The sequence below is a fragment of the Nyctereutes procyonoides genome, unplaced genomic scaffold (genome assembly GCF_905146905.1).
Source record: "Nyctereutes procyonoides isolate TBG_1078 unplaced genomic scaffold, NYPRO_anot_genome, whole genome shotgun sequence".
Taxonomy (NCBI): domain Eukaryota; kingdom Metazoa; phylum Chordata; class Mammalia; order Carnivora; family Canidae; genus Nyctereutes; species Nyctereutes procyonoides.
The window spans coordinates 43,939,513-43,961,649 of NW_026575140.1; the positions used below are offsets into that span (position 1 = coordinate 43,939,513).

Genomic DNA, 22,137 nt, shown 5'->3' on the forward strand with positions numbered 1-22,137 from the left:
AGACAGCCTTGCACATAAATCTTCCTGGTCCACCTGCAGTTCATCTGTCAGCAGCTGCCCTGCTTCTCCACTGGATGTGCTATTCCCACACATCCGACAGACAACCCTGAAGCTTCTGGGCCATTGGAAAGTCAGACTGACCCTATTCTGTCTGCAGGTCTTCACTTATTTTGTGTTGTATCCTTGCCTGCTGTGCCTAGCTCTTCTCTGAGTGATTACACAAAGCCCAAACTCTGGTGGTTGATGAGCAGCCACATCACAATGATGGCTATTGGCCATCAGGATACCTTCCCTGAACTGGCGTTCTTTTTCTGGGCAAGACTTAATGCCAGAGCAGCTGATACTACCCAGGGGGCAGGTCAAGATAGGGAATTAGACAGGTCCAGAGTTTGATTGGCTTGAACCAGAAAGGAGCAGTATTCATAGGTTTATCTGCCCTTTCCTAGAACTAGAAGCAGATTTCTCCAATGTTGCAAATAATGGTGTATTGTATGAGGGCAGATGAATACAGTGGTGACCACTTCTAAGTCTTTTCTAGGTGCTAGGCACTGCATTAAATAAAAATACATAGTATATAGTGTTCAAGAACATGGGTTCTAATTATTTATTAGCTGCGTGGCCTTGGGCAAATTAGAACCTTTATTAAAAAGAGCATATAGCAATTACTAAAAGCTATTGGGAAAATTAAAAGGCTTGATGTATAGTTGCACTTTCAAAGTGCCCAGCACATGGCCAGCAATCCATAAATGCTAATTGTTATGCTACTGATTTGTGGGGGAGGGGGAAACGGGATCCTTAAATAGGAAAAATGAACAATATGAAGTAGGTTATGAGGGGTGCAGATGGTGAGTCCAAGGTAATTTTGGAAAGGAAGGGTCTTGAGGAGGATTCAAAGAGACAAAAATTGGGCTGGGACTGAAAGAACGAGTAGAACTTAGTTTGATCTGGGAGATTTGATCCCCCCCCCCCCCCGCAATTTGGAGAGTTTGTAGCACATAGAGAAAATAGAGCTAGGGCTTAGAAGAAATGATCTCTACTTTCTACACTCACTCAACATGAGTATGGGCCCACTACTGAGCCTAGATTTTCTGAGTGTAGGAATGGGACAGGGAATACCTGCTCTGCCCAGTTCCCAGGGTTGTTGGAAGGCACACATTAAGATGAGTCATGTAAAAATGCTTTGAAAATGGCAAAAACAAAACAAAAAACCCAGAGTAAAGTCCTTATCAGATCCTTAAGTTTAGAAAGAGAAGATCCCAGATGAATCCTGAGTTACCTGCAACTGTAACTACATAACCTTTAGGGCATAGTGCTTTCAAAGAGGCATTGACAGCTCTAGCATGGTCCTTAGTCCAGTGTTAATGCATCCAGCCTGCCACCTCTCCAATTGCCGAAAATTATGTTCTTCAAGATTCTCCATTCAAAGTACCTATGTCAATACATAAAATCCCCAAATAATAACTACAATAATAGTAACAATAACAGCAGTAGTAACACAAAAATCAATACCATTTATTTGGCACTGACAGTATGTTATTCTGTTGAATACTTCGCAAACTTCATCCCTTTTAGTTTTCAAACAACATGAAACACCTATTACTATTTCCAGTTTAATGATCATAAAGTTGAGACTCAGAAATAATTTGCCTAGTTCCTTTAGCTAGTAAATGACAGCTGGATTTAACTCAAATTTATTTGACTCCAAAGCTTAAGCCCTTTATGCCAATTTGCTTTTAACCTAAGAGGGGAAAATAGAAAAGCTCCCTCCTTCCCCTGCCAACCCTGTGCCAGGTTTCCTATGGAGGATGAAGGATGAGGGTGAGTTAAATTAACAGAATGGTCAATGTTCAGGCAGCCCACTCCCTTACTTAGGGCTTGGTTATTGGAAAACTTAGACCTTACATTACTTTCCTATCACTATTACATGCATTTCCTGGTATGGAGACTGGGCTAGAACAATTAGAATAATCCCTTATACTTCTCTTGGGCTTTATATGTTCACCATTTAAACAGCACAATAAGCCCCTGTAAAGGGGGCAGTCTTCCTATTTTACTCATGAGAAAACTGAGACTAGTGAAGTCAGTTGCTCAATATTTCTAGCCGATAATTGAGAGAGCTGTTTAGAGAATATTGCAACTGTTAATAATTACTAAAAATAATTACCAAGAGATAGCAAAGGTACTGCATTGTATATATCCTGTTTACCGTGTGCAACCTGAGACAATGAGAATGTGTTCTACTTGAACTTTGGAATGCAGTGATGTGATGTTCAGAGATGGTAAGCATTTGTGCCTGCATATACTTAAAATTATTTGTGTCACATTTAAATAACCAAATCCTGGAACTGCTGGGGGAAATAATAATTCTTGAGTAATAAGACTGGGATTGGAGGGAAAGGGGATCAGCTATTAAATTCTTATCACAGCACAAAGGTTTTTGAATGTCAAATGTTAAACTCTTCTACACTCAATAGGAATTTTTCTATGAATCTTCAGTCCCCTAGGGTACCTTTCCTGTCGGTGCCTGTCAGCTTCCTTGTTATGCATTTTAAATGCAGCTTTCCCTAACATTCAAAACTCCTTCCGGAGTTTTAGGAAAGAGACATAAATAAAGTGTGTACTCTGCCTTTACATTTTTGTTTTCTTTTACCTTTTTGTGTGTCTGCCCCACCCCCAGTCTTTAGAACTATAAAGCTAAGGTAGAGAGAGCTTTAAAAAAAGGGGGCTCTGGGGAAGTATGCAAATGACAGAAATGTCTATGGGAAAATTAAGGGAAGTGAAATTCAGCAAGAAAGAAATTCATTGATGTTGTGATGAAACGTTGTCACTGGAGATGATGACAAATTAGAATCCGTTCCCATGGGGACCGGCGTGCTACCTACTGATCATTTGACCCATGGCTGGATGTTGGCTAGCCAAAGAATTGACCCAAAAGATGACAAGATGGTTTTAGTCCCGTCGTCTCATCAGCATTCAGGAACCCCTTAGGGGATGAAGGGGAGAGGATAAAGAAGGATAAAAGATGAAAGCTGAGCTGTGGAAAGAAAAATGTTTTTAATTACACTGAGGAGGATTGTGGGTCCACCTGTAGCTTTTGTTAAGAACGTCCTTTGTTTTCTCCTGTCTGCAGGGATCATGGCAGGATACAGACCCAGAATCTGTCTGGCCTCTTGGAAGGTTCTGTGTTGGTAGCCAGTCCTCTTCAGTTTAGCAGATACATTCAGAATTTAATCTCTCTGTGGGCTATCTTTACTCTAATAGATCCTGTTATGCCCGCCGAGCAACCTGGATTTGCTTGGCATGCTGAAAGAGATTGCTTTTAGAGAGAGAGAAATACCCTGCAGTGGAGCAGGAGTTGAGGTTTCCATAGTGAATCACTATCACATTCCTTGTCAGAAGGGCACGGGGAGGTCATCTCAGGCAGTGGGGTCAAGGGAGGCCAGAGGACCACATGGGAATCAAGGGACTCTTAACCTCCACATGCCTGTTTCTTCACTTGTAAAATGGGAATTACAATTGCATCTTATTACCCTATGATGGCAGATGAACTAATTGAATGAAAATCCAGAGGAGAACATTAAATTATGAAAGTCACTTAAAGGAATAGTGCATCCATGCTGTTCTCTTTCCAGGTTATGAGCAAAGTTAAACACCCTGGAGTAATTGGAACAATTTAAGTTAGTTTGATGTAACTTACACCACAGTAGTCCAGTAAGAGTATTGTTTTTGGAGAATACATTATTTCACATTTGGCCCTATCTCCTCCCTCCTTTTTTTTTCTTTTTCTTTTTTTTAAATCCGTGATAGAATTCAATTCTAAAACTCCTCAAAACCTTGATTTTCATAGGAATTATGTAGAATTCTAAATGCATTTTTAGAAGTCTAATTATTATAAAGTAATGAGACTGTGCGTGGCTTATGGTACTCTGCCAAGAATTTCACAGCATTTGTTAAGATGGGTTTGAAAAGAAATGGGAGGAGGGAATTGTTGGGCTGTGTTTCTTACAGGGAGAAACAATATTGCATAGAGGTTGAAGCTGAGGCTCTGAAGTTAGAATACTACTACTGGGTTTGGATGTCAGCTCTACCACTTACTATCTTTGTAACTTTGAGCAAGTTGCCAAACCTTTATTTAGTGTCTGTTTTGGTGGGGGGCAGAGGGCACGGGGGGGGTGCGGGGGGGTTGGAGGGACGGGGAGGAATGGAGGTGTGTGTACCTTACAGGGTTCTTTGAAAGATTAAATTAATATGTTTGTGAAGTGCTTAGAACAGTGCCTTGCACGTAGTTAAAATTCAACAAATGTTGGCTATTATATATTTTTTTAATAAGACAAGATGAGATATCATTACATGAAAGACAGGAGTTTCTGACTGAGAGGTGTGAATCCAGAGTGGAAGGATCTGGCATTTGAGACCTTCTGTTAATTGTCATGTGTGTCTGGGTTCTGTATGCAGGTCGCTGCCTCCACAGATGCACATCGCAGCTCGAGACCTGTCCTAACTAGGAGGCTGAAGGCAGACATGGCCAGCTTGCTCCGGCCTGCTACTTCTGGCCTGGCTCAACCCCTGTTCTCCCCTCTCCCCCTTCAGGGAACTCCTTAGTTCAACTCTCAGCTCAGCTCAGTAATGGGGGGCTTTATGCCCTGGCTCTGTGCCTTGGCTAATTATATTGATGGGAGTTTCGTCAGATTGTGTGATTTATCATATTTTTAAATGTGTAGCATGTGATAAGCACCACTATATAACAACTATTATAATTTTGTGAAGAACCTTGAGATGTCTTCACAACAGGTTTCCGATCCACAGGCTACAGTTTTGATAAATTCTGATGATGTAGATGGTAGTACCTGGATCTGAGCAGCTTTGAATAACTCAGCTTCAATATGTTTATCTAGGGTTGGAATTCATCCTATCTTGGGTGTTCGAGTTACTTGTTGATGCATAAAGAAAATACCCCAAACTCAGTGGCATAAACAATAATTTCTTCGTGCTTGCGTATTCCTACGGGTCAGGAGCTCAGGCCAGGCTTAGCAAGGATGGCTTATTTCCATTCCAGGATGTCTGGGACTTCTTCAGGGGAGACTTATCTGGAGGCTTCTTGATGCCTACTAAGAACTTGGGTTGAGATGACTTGAAGACTTGAGCAGCTGGAGTTGCCAACCAAGCATTTAGCTGTGGCTTCTCCATGTGTCTTGGACTTCATTCAGTGTGGTAGCTGAGAGCATTCCAAGAGAGACCTGTGAAAACTGCATGGCTCTTTATGAGCAAATTTTTATAAAACTACTCGATTATGGCTCTATTTTGGGACATGTTAGGGCTTCTTACTTCTACCTATAGCAAAATAAGCCATATAGTCTCTCTTGCAACTACTTAACACTATCACTGTGGAATGAAAGCAACCATCAACAATTAGGTAAACCAATGACTGTTTCAGTAAAACTTTATAAACAATGAAATTTGACTTTCCTGTAGTTATTAGAACCACAAAAATACCTTTTAAAATAAGACATTTAAAATGTAAGAATCATTCTTAGCTCATACAGAAATGGACAGTGAGCCAAATTAGAATATCATGATTAACTAGATTCTGACTTTGTTTTAAGTTAGAATTCTCCAAATGTATAAAAGAAACACTGGGTATTTCTCAGATGTTTTTGTGTGTTTATTCATATGAGAGAGAGAGACAAATGGTTGCAAATTCCATTTTCATTTTGAAGTGAGTTTGTAAAGCTATTACTTAGAATTTCAGTTATTTCAAGCATATTTTATCTTTGTACTGTTACAGAACATTTGTTCCCAAGAGCAAGGAAGGGCTATACTCTTGATATTATAGGTAGAAAACTAATGATATTTATTACTTCAAAACCTAAGGAGAAAAGATAGAACTTGCTCTTCTTGATGGACTTTCTAGAATACATGTTGTTGTGTTTAAATAAGTATTCCACATTTTTAAAGAGGATGTTGATCCTTAGACCAAGAGTCTCTGGGGTGAGGTTTTTTCCCCCCATTTTTATTAATTCATTAAATATTATCTGCCTGCAGTGCCAGGCAGGTGCTGAAGATCTAGGAATGAACAACAACATATGGAGTACCTGCCCTTACAGAGCATCCAGTCTAGGGAGGTAACAGACATTAAATAGATAACAGCATTAGAACATAATGTGTGTTATGCAGAGGGAATGCAGGACACTATGACAGTATACTTTAGGTTTTTAAGCTGGACCTGTTACTCTCATCCTCAACTATCCATTGAATGTAAGAATCCAGGAAAAAGGGATTGTTGCATAAGTGCAAACTTCTGTTTAAAAAATACAGCCTATTTCCCGAGCACATTTTTATTTACCATCCTGGCCTCCACCTGTCAGATGTCAGTCGTACTTTTTTTACCAAATTTTAAATAACCAGGATTGTCTCCAAACTTTGACAAATGTCTGTGGCGGTAGGGGGAGGGCCAGTGGTTACAAAATCATCAGCGGTCTAAATTAAGATGGGAAACTGTGTCTATACATTTTATTGCAAAGACCTCGGTGAGAAAAACACTAAGATTTTTAAAAAATAATAAATTCTAGTTCAGGGATTGGAATTGCAGGTGGATTTGTTAATTTGAAGGGCACACAGTTCCTCCTCTGAAAATGCTAAAACAAATTTGGACAACCTTTTATTAAATTAAATGTTACTCTGATACTCTTGCTATGTCCAGAAATTTTTCTAAACTTCATGGTTTGTGTGTTGTTTAGGAAGGCTGAGAACCTCAGTTATTTAAGTGAAACTCTGAAAACTCCCAAACATCAATGGGAACAAACAAAATCAGATTTTGGAGTTGTCTTGAAAATAACAAATGAAGATAACCCACTTTGGCTTCATGTTCTCAGCCTGTAAGCTATTGGATCGTGTGAGTTGCATGACCCAGAGGAGATGATTAGTACTCCTTCTCTAATGAATAGCTCTACAAAACCAATTAGCTATAATTCTATCAGTCATTTCATTTGGGTAACATTTTGTTTAAGGGAAAGAAAAACAACACTGTTTTCCTTGGAGATCTGTAATTAAGCTGTGATATTTGATGGCAACAATGGAGGAAAAGCAGTGTGCTTATCAATTTGCTTTTGTTATTCCCACATGAAAGTAAATTATGATGAAGTGTTCTGTTTGCAGCAGTTAAGAAAGACATTTGTCCATCTTAAAGGTGTAACAGACCAAACATGAGTATATTTTTAACTACATATTTTGCTTTATGTGGATGTCTATGTTGTACAAGGCCAAGGATTTGCCATTCACGTGGAGGTCTGTGATGGTGCCCCCTGGAGTTGTGTAGCAGAAGATTCTGGATGTCATTTCCCTTCTTCGTTTATTTTTCCCTTGAAAATCTGTGTGAATCCAGAACCATAAATAGTGAGTTGTTTTCTTACAATGACTGTTGTTGCTTTGTAAGCCCTGTTGCCATCCTGCTGACAATAATATCAATAGACTCTGTTTTCCTTTATCTGGCAAGGCATTTTATGGATCAGTATTATTCATACATGTGAGAAGTTCATAATGCATCATTAGCTATTAAGAGACCGCAGATACCGTTTTATTGTTGTCTGGCTATCCTTCTGGGCATTTTGCAGTTTTTATCTCAACTCACACAGTAGAATGAGCTTTGGGTGTATGTTGTATGTTTCACCTGAAGTTTTTAATACATGCAGCCTGTGATACAGATTAATGAGCTGTTAGAAAAAAACACGATGGGTTATTGTGGTGGACTTTTGATTTATTTTGCTTACTGTTTGTCTCCCAGCTAGCCAAAAAAATCCGAGAGAAGTTCAACCGTTACTTGGATGTGGTCAACCGGAACAAGCAAGTTGTAGAAGCTTCCTATACGGCTCACCTAACCTCTCCTCTAACTGCGATTCAAGACTGCTGTACTATCCCACCTTCCATGATGGAGTAAGGCTTGAAAAATATTTTTTCTCATTTAAACTAGGAACTGAGTTGCTTTCCATTCATATTCAGATGCCTTTGCTTGTTTATTGCAAAGTGTATGGTACTTCTATCTTAAATTGTTTTTACATAGACAAGTAATTTTTCAAGAAGTGGAATTCAACATTCTATATCTAGGATATTCCTAGACCCTCCCCACTCACTTTTGTCAAGGTCGGCATCCAGGTTCGAAAGTACCAGATATTAGTTGAGTGCAAAGTTGAGTTAAGCTAAGAAAATTGTGAACATTTTGTCATGTTTCAACTAGTGGGTCATGAATCAAATAGTCTCACTGATTCTGGCAGTTTGCCTAATTTAAGGGAGTGCATTTTGTCTTTGGAGAGAGTAGTAAAAATTCCCACATCATGCTTGGTAGTTTTAAAGATAGCAACTACACTACTGGGAAATACGGCTTCAGATAATACTGCAATAGCATCAGTATCTGCATAGTTAAGGCTTTTTTTTTTAATTTATTAGCCTAGTGATATGTATATCTGGAGGGCGGAGGGTCATGTGATAATGGAAATTGTTGGTAGTGGAAAGAATACTTACCTCAAGGTACAAAGAACTTTTTTTTTTTTTTAAGAACTTAATTTTTACTTAGTCTTGAACAGGCTCAGTGACCTTATTTTTGTGCATTTTTCTATCAGTGGATAATACACTTTACTATACCAATTTTCTAGGACTATTTCGAGTAACTAAAAGCTGTTAACGTACTTTTAAAAACTGAGTGTCAATGTTCTCGTAATTAGTATGTATTACTCCTCTTTTTGCATGGTAAGTGCTCTTAAAGTCTTGCACAGGATGGATGCAACACAGTGTTTAGTGGTTAAATGTTTTGCTCCCAGAAGCATTTTTTTTTTTAACTTACTATAGTTTCTTGGTGGGCTGTGTAAATAGCAGGGCATCCTTAAGGTCTTTTATTCTCTGTGTGACACTACGATGAGCCTTTCTTCCTGGTTTACTCTATCAGCAGCCTAAAGAAGCTCCTCCTAGTTGTAAACTAACTAAATGGGAAAAATGGATACAATGTAGAATGAGCCTATCTGGATAGGCATCCTCCCTGATACTCAGGTGGTCTTGAATATTTGATGATTTAGCCACTCTGTCTTCATCTCTAGAGTGGGAACAATAATAAATAGTTCACAGGGTGTTGTGAGCATTTAGTGAGATCACATGTGAAAAATACTTTGTAATTTTCTGAAAAAATATTAACCCTAATGTATATGTGTGTATATGTATATACATATAAGAGTGTATGTATACAAACATACAAGTGTGTGTATATACATATACATCTATGTGTATGTATATATACATATACACACACCTCCCTATCATAGTGATCATCTCATTTTTTACTAGATGTAATCAAAGAAGATGTCTTTTTTTTTTTTTTTTTTTTGTAGTTGGGGCATCAGTAACTTAACGTTTTTGACAATTTCTCTCTTACCTAAAAAGAGAATGAAGGCCCAGTTGGGTTTTGAACCAAAGGAAAAACTGTTTTCAGAACAAGGAGAAGAGCTTGTGTGTGTGTGTGTGTGTGTGTGTGTGTGTGTGTAGATAGATACATTAGGAGAAATCCTTAGAGCTAGAAGTATGCTTAAAACAGTGGTTCTCAACAGGGGGTGATTTCCACCCTATCCCCCTGTTCCCTTGGACATTTGGCAATGTCTGGAAATACTTTCAGTTGTCCTAATTGGGAGGTAGGAAGAGTTGTTACTGGCATCTAGTGAGGAGAGGTTAGGGATGCCATGCCACTTCCTGGGGTGCACAGGACAGACCCCCCCCACCCCCCGCAACGGTTACTGGTTCACAATGTCAGTAGCGCAGAGGGTGAAAACCCCTGCCTTAGAAGATAGGAGGTTTCCATAAATTCATAAGTGGAACTGTTGCTCTAGTTGAAACAACAATCTTGAATTGTCTGTACTTGAAAATCTATCCTGTATGTCTTCATCCCATTACTGATCCACCTTGTGAATTTCTATTAATGTTTCAAGAAATAACTCAACAATTTGCCTCTCTTCCATAGCTTCCTAATACCCACCCTCCCCCTTCTTTCCCTTTGTCCCCGGAGGGATTCAGTGCTCCCTCATCTCTGTTCCCACAAGAAGTTTAAAACTTCTCTATTTCAGTGTAGGACTTAATGTATCAGGGGTTGTTGGTGGTGACTCTGCCTCCCCTGCTGTTCTGGGCAGGGATTACACCTCATCCATTTTTACCCCAGCACCTAGATTGTATTTAATTACTTCTTGTCAAAATCTGAATTGAGTAGGGCAGCCCCAGTGGCTCAGCGGTTTCGCGCCACCTTCCCCCCAGGGTGTGATCCTGGAGACCCGGGATCGAGTCCCGCATTGGGCTCCCTGCATGGAGCCTGCTTCTCTCCCTGCCTGTGTCTCTGCCTCTCTCTGTGTGTGTGTCTCATGAATAAATAAATCTTAAAAAAAAAAAAAGAGTTAAGGGGACATCTACTCTCAACAAATTAAAACTTTGAGGATAGAAGGCAAATACTGAACGTAATAGTGCAAAATATGACACACAGGTACTATAGTTCTTCAAAGCAGAGAAATGTACCAGGTGGTTGGCATCACAAAAGATTCTGTGAACTTTAGAAGCATATATGTTATTTGATCTGATCATTTGGGGGAATATCACAATAAAATAATAAGACAGGTTTATAAAGAGAAGCTTGTAAAGAAAGTCGTGGCAGTGCCATTTAGAATAGAAAATGTTGTCATTACCTTAAATTTATTTTTTTTATTACCTTAAATTTCTAATAATAGGGAATTAGTCAAGGAGATTGTAACACATCCATAAACATGAGATGATAAGATACAGCCAGACTGTAAAAGAAGAGTATTTGCTGACTTGTGAAAATGGCCATACATACCTACACACGCACGTGTGCACACACACTCTAAAAGTTTGAGAGGACTCACATCAAAGTGTTTTTTGGGGTAAGACCTCGATTTCCATTTTGAATATGCTGAGATAAGGATTGAGGTCAGAGATGCAGGCCATGCAGGTATTTGGCAAAATTGAGTGGTCTACCTTTTGGTGAATATAGTATAACATAAAGTGTAGTGTCTTCCCTCCCAGAATTTCTCATTTAGAAATGAGAATTCAGTTTATCATCCAAGAGACTTCAGTTGTCCTCCTAGTAGGATACATGCTGAGTAAGCAGGTTAGTAGGCGGTTGGTACTGAATGTTGCATAGAGACACTGTAGAGATGCAATGCAATCTTATCTCCTCACTAGGCATTGTTGACAGAACCAACCTCCATTTGGAGTGAAGCTCATAAAACCAGGGCAGTTCTGACGATGAAGCTGGGTAAGCAGAAGATTTACAGATGAGTAAAAAACAAGTTTCCTCTGGTGGCATATTAAAGAAATAACTGATAAAAACTGTTGGCAACAGGGAGCGGCAAGGTAACTACCCTTCTCTTAGCGTCTTCCTGGCTCGTGATGAGCTCACTGACCAGGGACACCTGTTTAGGAATTTTGTAGCTGATGTTTTTGTAGCAATTGGCTGAACACTAACACTTTATAGAATTATGAGACTCTATCTCACCTTTTTTATGAAAATTCAAAAATGGAAAGAGCTAATAGTTTTGGGGGTGAGCCAGGATGAGAATCCTTCGCTGCCTTTGTTACAGTCCTTTATACAATGCTTTTCTCAATGCTTTCTGTTTTGGTATCTTACTGAACCATTTTTAGTGTATATTCCAATCCCTCCAAAAACGTCTACCTTTGAATCTCTGGGAGTTCATGTTGGAGTTAAGTGCAGAAAGGAAGAACTCCCAGGCTTGGGAAGCAATTTGAGGACATAACTAAGAACAATTTTGTTATTGGTAGGCAGATTTGGTACTGAATCTTACCTCTTTCACTCATAAGTTGACCCTGGAGAGTCACTTCATTCTGAGCCTCAATGTCCTCATCAGTGAGCTGAGAAATAAGGATAGTACATACCTTACCAGGGTCACTGTAGGGAGCTGTTTTTAGATTGTAGCTTCTTTATTTGATACCTATGGATGTTATCCTCTATGTCAGGAGATATACTTTTTTTTCTCTTAGGGCAATAACAAAATTTCTTTTTAAAATATATGTGATTAAAAATTGAGTTAACCTAAATGAAAATATTAAGTGAATGTGATCAAAATCTTAAAGGTAATAGAAAGTAATGATTAAAGTTAATGAAAAATGGGCTCAAGATCATTGCTAAAATCCTTCCAAATTGTGAGATTTTACAGTTCTCTAAGGCAGACTCTTGATGCCCATGGCATGTATCTAGCCACATGGAAATCCGTATTAATACTGCCATTATATGAAATACAAGCAATTAACTTGAGGTAGGGTACCTCCACTCTTAGATCTGGATCTTATCCATTCTTAAACATATGAGCTCGGTAAACATCTTTGACACCTAGCACTGGCCTACTCGCGCTCAAGCTGTTTGTTACTAACATTTTAAGTGCCCGTCTATGGCCTATAGACCTTGCTGCTTCTCTGACGGCATCAAAGATGAGTTAGTCCTAGGACAATATTTTTACAACTAATTTTAACCAATGGCTAATACTCAGTTTTTCTTTCAAGCCTAGAATTTAATTTTTAATGATTTATAATTCATTTATTTTTTCTCACAAAGGTTGATAATGCATATTTCAATAAAATGCCCAGTTCTGAAGTGAGAAGGGCTTTAAAATGTCCCATTAAAAATAAATAAATAAATAAATAAATAAATAAATAAATAAATAAATAAATAAAAATAATAAAATGTCCCATTATAGATTCTGAAGATTTATACTATGATGACAATGAGAGAAGCTGCAAAGCAGCAGAAAATTGATTTTTCAAATGATTTTGATACTTCTCAGACCATTCAACTCTTTCCTACTGAAGAGTCCTACAAGTTAATTATTTTGTACAAGGCCCTGCATGGAGATTAGGTACTTTGTCAGTGTTTGCTGAAGGAATGATCTGAAGAATTAACATCCTCTAAAATGGAAAAAAATTCAATTACAGCTTAATCTAAGACAAACTCATTTTCAGGGCTATCACTTAAAATAACATAATTTTGAGAACCAGTTCATTTACTCCTATAATTAACAGCTCGCCTTGTTTTACGCTGGGTCGCCCATGAGGGCGCATGAGAGACTGAGCTCTTCCACGATGAGTACAAAGACACAGAGAATTATGCTCAGGAACTATATCTGGGCTACAGATGTGTTTATCTTGGCCCCACAAGATGTTTTAAAGGTTTTTAAATTTATAAGTTTTTAAATCTCTTGCCAACATTTAAATTTTGGGAGATTACACATTTTAAAAATCCAAGTTTCTGTCTTTAAAATCAGAAGATCTGGCAATAGTAGGTCCATATTCTAACTGGGCAGCAGTCAGCTTGCATGAAGCATTGATCCCCTTTGAGGGCAAGACTCACATTCTCCCTTGCACACAGTGACTTACCACTAGACCCTGTGGATTACATCCAACCAACCTGTTCCCCTGACTTTGATCACCTGCTTGGCCCACACCAATGTGTGAGTTTGAAACTCCTGGTCTAAGAGGACTGTATAATACTAATAAGTTTGACTTAACAAAATGTCCATACTTACTCTGTCAAGTTTAAAGAATACAGCTCCTCCATGTATAACATTAAGAACATCTGTCTAATACCTGGCTTGCTACAGAGATAGGGTTCTGTTGAGCACCTCTGAACCTATTGCTTACTCAGCAGGGCTCACTAACCCTTGGCTTTTATACAAACCAATCAATAATTTTATCTTCCACGTCTCTTAATCCACTTCTCTCCTCCCTTCTTCAGTCTCTTCTGGAGGTATTCCTGCTGCCTCCTGGTGGCATTCTTATTTTTTTATTTTTATGTCTTTTTTTTTTTCTTTTTTTCTTTTTTAAGGAGGGAACAATGTGACAATAAACTAGGAAGAAAATGCTGGGAAGATACACTTAGATTTTTATTTTCATCTGTGTCTCCAAGTTAGGGTTCAGAGCTGTTATCCTCACTCAGTTCATGCTTGTGAATTGGTTCATTGTGGTGGGAATTGAAGGCATCTAGACCAGGTTTAGGATGAGCAAAGTGACACTCTGGTGGAGCTGGAGTAAGTAAGCAATTGTTTTCAAGCCCCTCAGAAGCCAGCCAACCTGAAGCTAGACTTCAGCTCTATAGAGAATTCTCTTCTACCCATCAGGGCAGACTTAAAAAGCTTCACTGACTTCACAGAAGAAACTCTGTGAAACATTGTCAGATTAGATTCCTGCTATTTTTCAAGGAGCTCTTTGAGATGGAGCATCTACTGAGATTGATGTAGTCGCTGGGGAAGGTGGGGAGGACTCCTCTCATTTCCTGAGAACCCAAATGTAATGCATTTGGCTGCCACCCAGTAGAACAATATGATTTAAGAGTTAGGCCTGGGATCCCTGGGTGGCGCAGCGGTTTGGCGCCTGCCTTTGGCCCAGGGCGCGATCCTGGAGACCTGGGATCGAATCCCACGTCGGGCTCCCGGTGCATGGAGCCTGCTTCTCCCTCTGCCTATGTCTCTGCGCCTGCCTGCTCCCCCCCCCCCATAAATAAATAAAAATTAAAAAAGAGTAAGAGTTAGGCCTTAGCACAAAACCTATTTGGGGGTATTGTGCTATAGACAAAGCAACCAACATAGGTTCTGATGTAAGAACACAGGCTCCAGATGGCATTTTTCACGAATAACCACTGTTAGAACCCTGTGTTAGTCAGGGTTCTCCAGAGAAACCGAACTAATAGGAGGGGGAGCTCTGTGAAAGTGAAGGAGAAAGAGATTTATTTTAAAGAATTGGCTCATGTGATGATGCAGAACGAATCCAAAATCTGTAGGGTAGCCAAGCAGTCTGGAAGCCCAGGAAGACATGTAGTTTGTCTGCTGACAATTCTTTCTTGTGTGGGGAGGTCAGTCTTTATTCTATAAAGGCCTTCAACTAATTGGAGCCACAAGTCCACTGACTTAAATGTTGATCTCATCCCAAAAATCCCTTCACAGAAACCTCCAGAATAATGGCTGACCAAATATCTGGGTATACCTTGGCCCGCCAAATTGACACATAAAATTCACCATCACACGCTCTTAGAGAAAGGATAGAAAACAGTGGCAAAACCTACTACTGAAGTTAAATTTTTATTAACACTCACATTTAGATTGGAGGATGCCAGATTATCACTCTTCAAACTTTATACTGTGTTCTACTAGACCGCTTCTCTTAAAAAGTTAATGTTCATGTTAATAGCTGCCTGGAAAGGAGTGCAGGCAGCTGAGTAAGTCTTTTTCCATGTAGGTTGGGTTGTATATCTTGTGGTATGATTTACATGTGCAAATTTCTGTGTTCACATATTAAGTTTCTAGTATTCTTGACACCACAGGAGCCAGAAATAAGTTACTTAAAGAGTTGTTTTTAATTTTAATTTTGATGGTTAACATGCTGACCCATAATGTTCAAATTCCTAAACTGGATTCTTTAGGGACTTGCTAGCTTCAGGTCAAAGTTTGTGTTTGCCTTTGTTTGTTTGTTTGTTTGTTTAAAAGCTGAACTCAGACATGAGCCTTCTTTCATTTTGAAAAGGAGGCAAGCCTCTTTTGAAATTTTTAATTTTTAAAATCATTTCATTCTTGACTCTCATGGAAAAGAAATAAGCAGTGAAGACTTTTCCTTTGGGTTTAAGGACAGTTGTGATGCAGGTTATATCATTGCAGAACAGTCCTAAAGCCAAGTGGACCTTTGCTCTGCTATTTGGCCGTGTGATCCTAGAAAGTTCACCCGATCTTCTTGGTCCACAGTTTGCTCAGCTATGAAAAGAGCAGTTTGAACTGTATTCTAGAGATGTAGCCTTCAAGGTCCATTTCCCTCAGCCTCCTTAGAAAGTTTGTTTTTAACTGGTGCCATTTGCCGTTATAGGCAACTTTTCCTACTGCCCAAATTTGTAAATTCTAGATTTTATGAGAGAATTTACCCTCATCTTTTTGAGAGCTACCTAGTGGGGAAAAGATGGTATTATGTAGCAAGGCCTACAGAGGTTAAATTATTCATTCATTAAATTATTTACTTATGTTTAAGATTTTATTTATTTATTTATTTATTTATTTATTTATTTATTTATTTATTTATTTGAGAGAAGGAGAGAAAGCACAAGCAGGGGGGTGTGGGAGAGGGAGAAGTAGACTCCCTGCTGAGCAGAGAGCTGGACGTGGTGTTCGATCCCAGGACCCTGGCATCATGTCCTGAGCCAAAGTGAGACCCTGAACCGACTGAGCCACCCAGGTACCTCTCATTCATTTAAAAAAAAAAATTGGGGAATGGTTTATGGAAGAAGCATTTCAGCTGAGTACTGAAGTTAAAAACAGGATTTGGACCTACAGGAATAGGAAGAGCTTTCCAGGAGAGAAAGGTCCATATGAAGAAAATCCTGTAGGTAGAAATGGCCATGAGCATTGAAGAGTACATTGTTTTGGAACAAATGATGGAAGGGGCATCTGAGAAGTTGGTTAATTTCAGAAACCAGAGACCCTCAAATACTGAACTGAGGAATTATACTTTATTCAAGAGACTTTAGGCACTGTAAGTGAAGCCAAGGACAAATCTTCCTGTGCTTCTTTATCTTTACTGTCTGATACACAGTAGACATTCAATAAATAATGTTTGGTTGAATGAGAGAATTAAAGATTTTTGAGAAAGGGATTGAAATGAAGATCCCCTTTAAGGGGATTTTTCCCTGTCAACCACGTAACAGCAAGAAGACCTAGTCTGATTCCATTTAAGTAGAGAAGGAGCAAGTAGGGCATGAACGTGGCTATGGGCAACCCACTATTTTGGGTGTTAGAAGAGGGAGGAGCCAAACATGGCTGAGGTTGTTTCTAAGTAACTGTGAGAATGTTGATACCAGGTTCTAAGTCCTATTTGTACTGTGTGTGCTCTCTCATCTTTCTTCTTAGTTACATTTGAATTTAGGGACCTGATTGGATTCAACGTCTTGCTTGAACAGGTCCCCATTAAATATCTACCGAAGGAATTAGTGCATGATAGCAAATCTGATTTTGTCTTTCATTTTTGAGTATTGGTAGTGATGATGGTAACAGAACTATTGAGCTACTTTACCTCTTGACAGAAATTCAAGTACCTTTATGCCCATTTATAATTGTCTTCTTAGTGTTATTTTATTGTCAGAAGCTCTGATAGGAAATATAAGTTGATGTTGACTTAGTTATCTCAGTTATTAGATTTAATCATTAATATAGTATTAATGTATATGAATAATTATAATATGAATAATTGATTATATGCAGGGTAAATTTGAAAGCATGAAATTTCCAAATACCTGTGTATATCATTTTCAACTTGTCTGGATCCTATTCAAGGCAGTTCATGTGCAAGACATTGTACTAGATACTGTCTGATAGACAAAAGATGAATAAAACAGTCTATGCTTTCAGGAGATTATAGGATGCTAGAGTTAAGCTAAGCAGACTCTACCAAGTGCCATGAAAAATCCAAAGTCTCCTTTAGAAGAAAAGGTGATTATGAATGGAGGCCTCTGAGCACTCAGTCTTGGTAGAGAAATGGTAGTTTGGTCCGGAGAGTGGAATTCCTGCAGGTAGATCTATGGAAGAATGGTTCAGATGGCAAAGAGGAAGCATCATAAAGCATTGAGCATGCAGAAGTGGAAGGTAGAGCTGGAATGTTGGAGAAGAGATGTACTGTGTGTGGCTCAAAATTCTTGGACAGCTAGACAGTTTTTTCTGCATAAACCGTAGGTTTTAAAGAAAGGCTGTGGTCAGTCTGGGATTTGGGCAAATTAATTAGTTGGCAAAGGAGGAATAAGTTGAGGTGGAGAGGCAAGTTGCTTGTCAAATTGGAGCATCGTAATAATCCAGGAGAAAGGAATGGCACTGCAAGGAAGGATTGCAGGGGAGTAAAGGCTGTCTTGGTTGTTGGTGGGTTACATAGAATGTATGTAGCTCCTAGACACGGAGTATATAAAATCTGCCAACTAGATTTCATTGGAGATTTGGATGGGGAGAAATATTTTAAATTTTTAAAATTTTAAATCAGGCATCTCAGAGGATACAAATCTGTTAAAATGTGAAAAGCAAAAGAAGATTTTTTTTTTTCCCCAAAGCAGGCTCTATGCCCAGTGTAGGACTTAAACTCACAACCCTGAGATCAAGAGTAACATGCTCTACCCACTAGGCCAGCAGGCACCCCAGCAAAAGAAGGTTTTTAAGAGGAAGAAGAATTCAGTATGAATGTTCAGTATGAACATTGCTGATTTCATGCAGATCCTTCTGGGGAGGTGTTTGACAAGTTGAGATTAGCCTATAGCATCATGTTATTTTCCTCCCTCAAATTCCACCCTCCACCCCCCCCCAACTATATTATATGCATGGCAGTTCGGGAGAGAGGGCCAAGTTGAAATGTACAGTTTTAATGTTGTGCTAATACATAGTTTAGTTTTGTTTAAAATGATGTTTCTAGACATAATAGCTTAACCACATGTGGGCAACTTCTATTTTAAGGCAGTGCACATGAAAGAATTATATAAAGTGTTTAACCCTGTGTACACTTTTTTATAATAAGAATTATGTTCTCATGTGTTTTTTTTTTTTATGAAAAATGAAACATTGTGACTTAGCCAGGTGCTTTTGCACTTATGACCCTTGCTCTTTGTTCTTTCCATGTCACAAGGGCAAATAATGTGACAAGCCTGGTCTTTGACAACAGAGTTTAATTTTATTGCAGGTCCTGTTCTTTCCCCAAGAAGGTGTGTTTTGTGTTTTTGCCCTGAAAGTGCTATATGGCAAATCTTAGCCTTTCAAGTTATTTTCCCTTATCTCAAACTTTCATCTCCTGGCCTTTTAAAAATTATTACCTGCAGGCAGGTGAAATGTTACAGATACAGTCTTTATGGATATTAGCGCCGGAAGGACTTCAGTAGAGCTCAAAATTCAACAAAGATTTTATAGAATGCTTTATATTTCAGAAGGCCAACTGAGTTACATTATTTGACTTCTGTAAAAGTTACATATGTCTATACTTCAGTAAAATACTTTCTTAGGCTTCTGTAAATGTTATTTTATTTAGATTATTCAAATGATCCTGTCAACAACTGTGGTGGGCTAGGTACCGACTCCTTCTCCCCTCTCCATCCCTCTCCATTTTGCTCAAGAGGAAGTGGGCTCAGAGAGGTTGTGTCCAGGCTCCGGAAGCCAGATTTGTAATCTGGGTTACCTGATTTCAAATCTTTTTTTTTTTTTTAAATGACAAAGTATTTTGACCTGTGGTAAAATTGGAATGCCTTATCTTCCTTCTTAAAATTTCACTTGAGGTTGTTGCATGACCTAAAGTTTCTAAGTTAGCAGATTATAAACTTCACATAGTCGGGTTAGTTTGTTTCTCAGGCCTAAAACCATGTTCCTGCAGTAATCTGTCCTGTAATTCTGTGTGTGCATGTGTGCACGCGCATGTGTGCATGTATGTGTTCATAGGTAGGTAGATAAATACCTATATCTAAAGGACTATGGATGAACACCCTTACAGCAGAAAGCACACCTGCATTTGGGTCTTTTCCTCATGTAACCTGTACTCAGAACTGGCACTCTGCTTAGAAAATTGAATTTCATCAGTCTATCTTTTGTGGATTTTAGGGAGAGCTGATCCTATGATTTTCTTTTCTTCCTCCTTTCCTTTTTTTTTTTAAATCTAGCCTCCAAGAGAAATGAGCTAGTAGACTATACCAGCTTTAAGAAATAGACCCTGTAGGAGCAGAGAACCAGAAGCTTTCCTTGAGCTTCCTTTATATATGTTTATTGTGCAAAAATATTAAAGTGTTTTCAAAGAAGAATGCCAAGATTTAAAACCCATCTGCCTATAATCTCTTTTTGGGGACTCCATTTGCCTCATATGATGATGCACACACACAGCTTTATTAACTTTTTAATATCATGTCAGTAATTCTTTTTGAAGACACAGCCATAAGTATTCCACATCTTACATTTCATGTTTCTTTTACAGAATAGGGAGATTTGGACAGGCTTCTTCCCTCTCCAATGCATATGTGCCTGAGAGATTGAACCAGTTCATCTGCAAGGTCATCTGCTAACTCTGAGGTTCTTAATGCTTCTCTTTGATGTCTGGGTCCTACCATTCAGTTGTCAGCTATCGATAGAGGAAGAAAGCTCACGAATTTCCAATCTCTAGTTCCAGGAAGTCTCCATCTCTTAGGTTTCTGTTATTTCTTCATTCAGCAGACATTTATTGACTAACGTCTTACTCTTCACAGCTGACTCTGGCCCACAGGCCCTGGGGATACAGGAAAGGACCTTTCTCTTTGTGTCTTCTTAGCAAGGGAGAAAAGTGTATAGATAAATAACTGTGAAGCATGTTAAACCCTTAGTAGAGGTCAAGTGGCAGGGTGGACATGGGCTGCGGGGCAATACAGAGGGAGCCCGTGGGTCCTGCGAGGCTCCTGTCCACCTGCTTGTATTCTTTTTCCATGTACCTTTCTTTCTTCTTCATGCACCCTGCCACAACCTGGTGATGAGAAGGACAAGGATAAATGTTTCAGGTGGTTGTGGAATCACTTCCAATCCCCCTAGATGTCACCTGTGCAGTTTTCCAAGCTTGTGTGAGAAAGCGGAGTAAATGAATCATACCGCCACTTTGATCGACACATGAGACATGAGATCACAACAGGGTCTCCTCTCAGTGATCTTTGTGGGAAAATGGTGAAAAAGAGCTGGTTTGTAGGAGACTTTAATAGAGAAACTTTACTGCTCTGAAAGCCTTGCCTTCCAAGGGTGTTTGACACTGGCCCTGTGTCTGAGTTACCGAAGCCTGAAGGTTTAATCCTTAATACTGATAAGAACAAAAAGAATGTGACTTATCTCTCCAATCTCTGCAGAGATGGGAGGAAAAACCATTTCTCGGACCATGATTACACGTTACTTGACAGCTTTTCAGTTTGCCCATTAATTTAGGTATTTGAATAAGTAAACTCTGTGCAGCAGCGGGGAGGGAGCAAGTATCATTTACTTTTATAAATGTGATAGTTCCTTTTTTGAAGTGATTCTACTCTTACCCCTTTCCTCTGCCATTCATAGAGTTTAAATATTTGCCAGTGCAGATGTTTGATTTTTATCTTAGCTCTCTCTTTGTTTAACTTTATTCTCATGGGCGGTTAAGTGGAAGATAAGAGAGTTCTTGTTTGATTCTTTTCAACTGGTGTTGCTCAAATATTTGGAAAGCAGACACTTCCCAGAAAGAGGGAGCCCGAACCTGGTTGGATGGAGGTGAAGTGATCTCTTCCTATCATGGTAGACCAGACACTGTTAAGCTGTTTCCTAGGACCACGGGCTCTGCTAGACTTGAGCATTTCTCCATGTCCAGACCTCTTTTGAAAGGCTCCTTCCTGCAGCTACCAGTCAAGGGATTTTGCCTTTTGAATCAAGCTTCCCAGAAAGATGTGTGCTCTCCCTAAAATGGAACTTGATATTTCAACAGCCCTCGCAGCAAGGGCCAGACTGTGTTGTAAACTTCATCTGAGTCTCCCTGCATTTGTTTCACACTAACTTCTGATCTAATACGGAATTCTGCTTTCAGAAGAGTGGGATTTTTTTTTTCTAACCTTTTGCACCTGCCTTGGCATTTTAGCAGTGATTAAAAACAAGCAAACAAATAAAAAATATTCCCCGTCCCATTAGCTGTCATCGTAGTGTCTTTGTTAACGGACTCCACTAGCAGTTTAAGCCTGGCTCTTTTGAGAGATCCTCAGGGATTTGCTTTTAGAATTATTGCCTTAAAAATGTGTCCATGAACAATACCACATTTCACCACCACTCTGGGAATCCACACTGTGGGTGTGGTTTTTGTGTGCTAAGTGATAAATTGGGCAGGCTTCTTTGGAAATGTTGAGGAAAACCCAGGGTTCTGAGTGATTTGCCTGGCAAATCACCTTCCATAGAAAATTTAAACAAAGACCAAAAAAGAGATTCAGGAAGTAAACCCCAACTGGTGTATGTGTCTCTCTCCTTTATGTCTTTTTCTTTCTAAACTGGGACTCCACTGAAAAGTTGATTTACACTGTGAATCGCGGCTGAATGAAATCCAATTGGAACTCACTTGAACACTGTTTTGATGTAAGAT

The 22,137-nt window shown here is 39.1% G+C and overlaps 1 protein-coding gene across 1 annotated transcript in view; it reads left to right on the top strand.

Annotated features, from left to right (window-relative positions):
* The window catches only part of CACHD1 (cache domain containing 1), a 203,066-nt gene that overhangs the window by 98,282 nt on the left and 82,647 nt on the right, over positions 1–22,137 (top strand). The window contains exon 3 of the mRNA XM_055305410.1: positions 7,781–7,929. Within this exon, the coding sequence (XP_055161385.1) occupies positions 7,781–7,929 (149 nt within the window). The remainder of the gene's footprint in view (positions 1–7,780; positions 7,930–22,137) is intronic.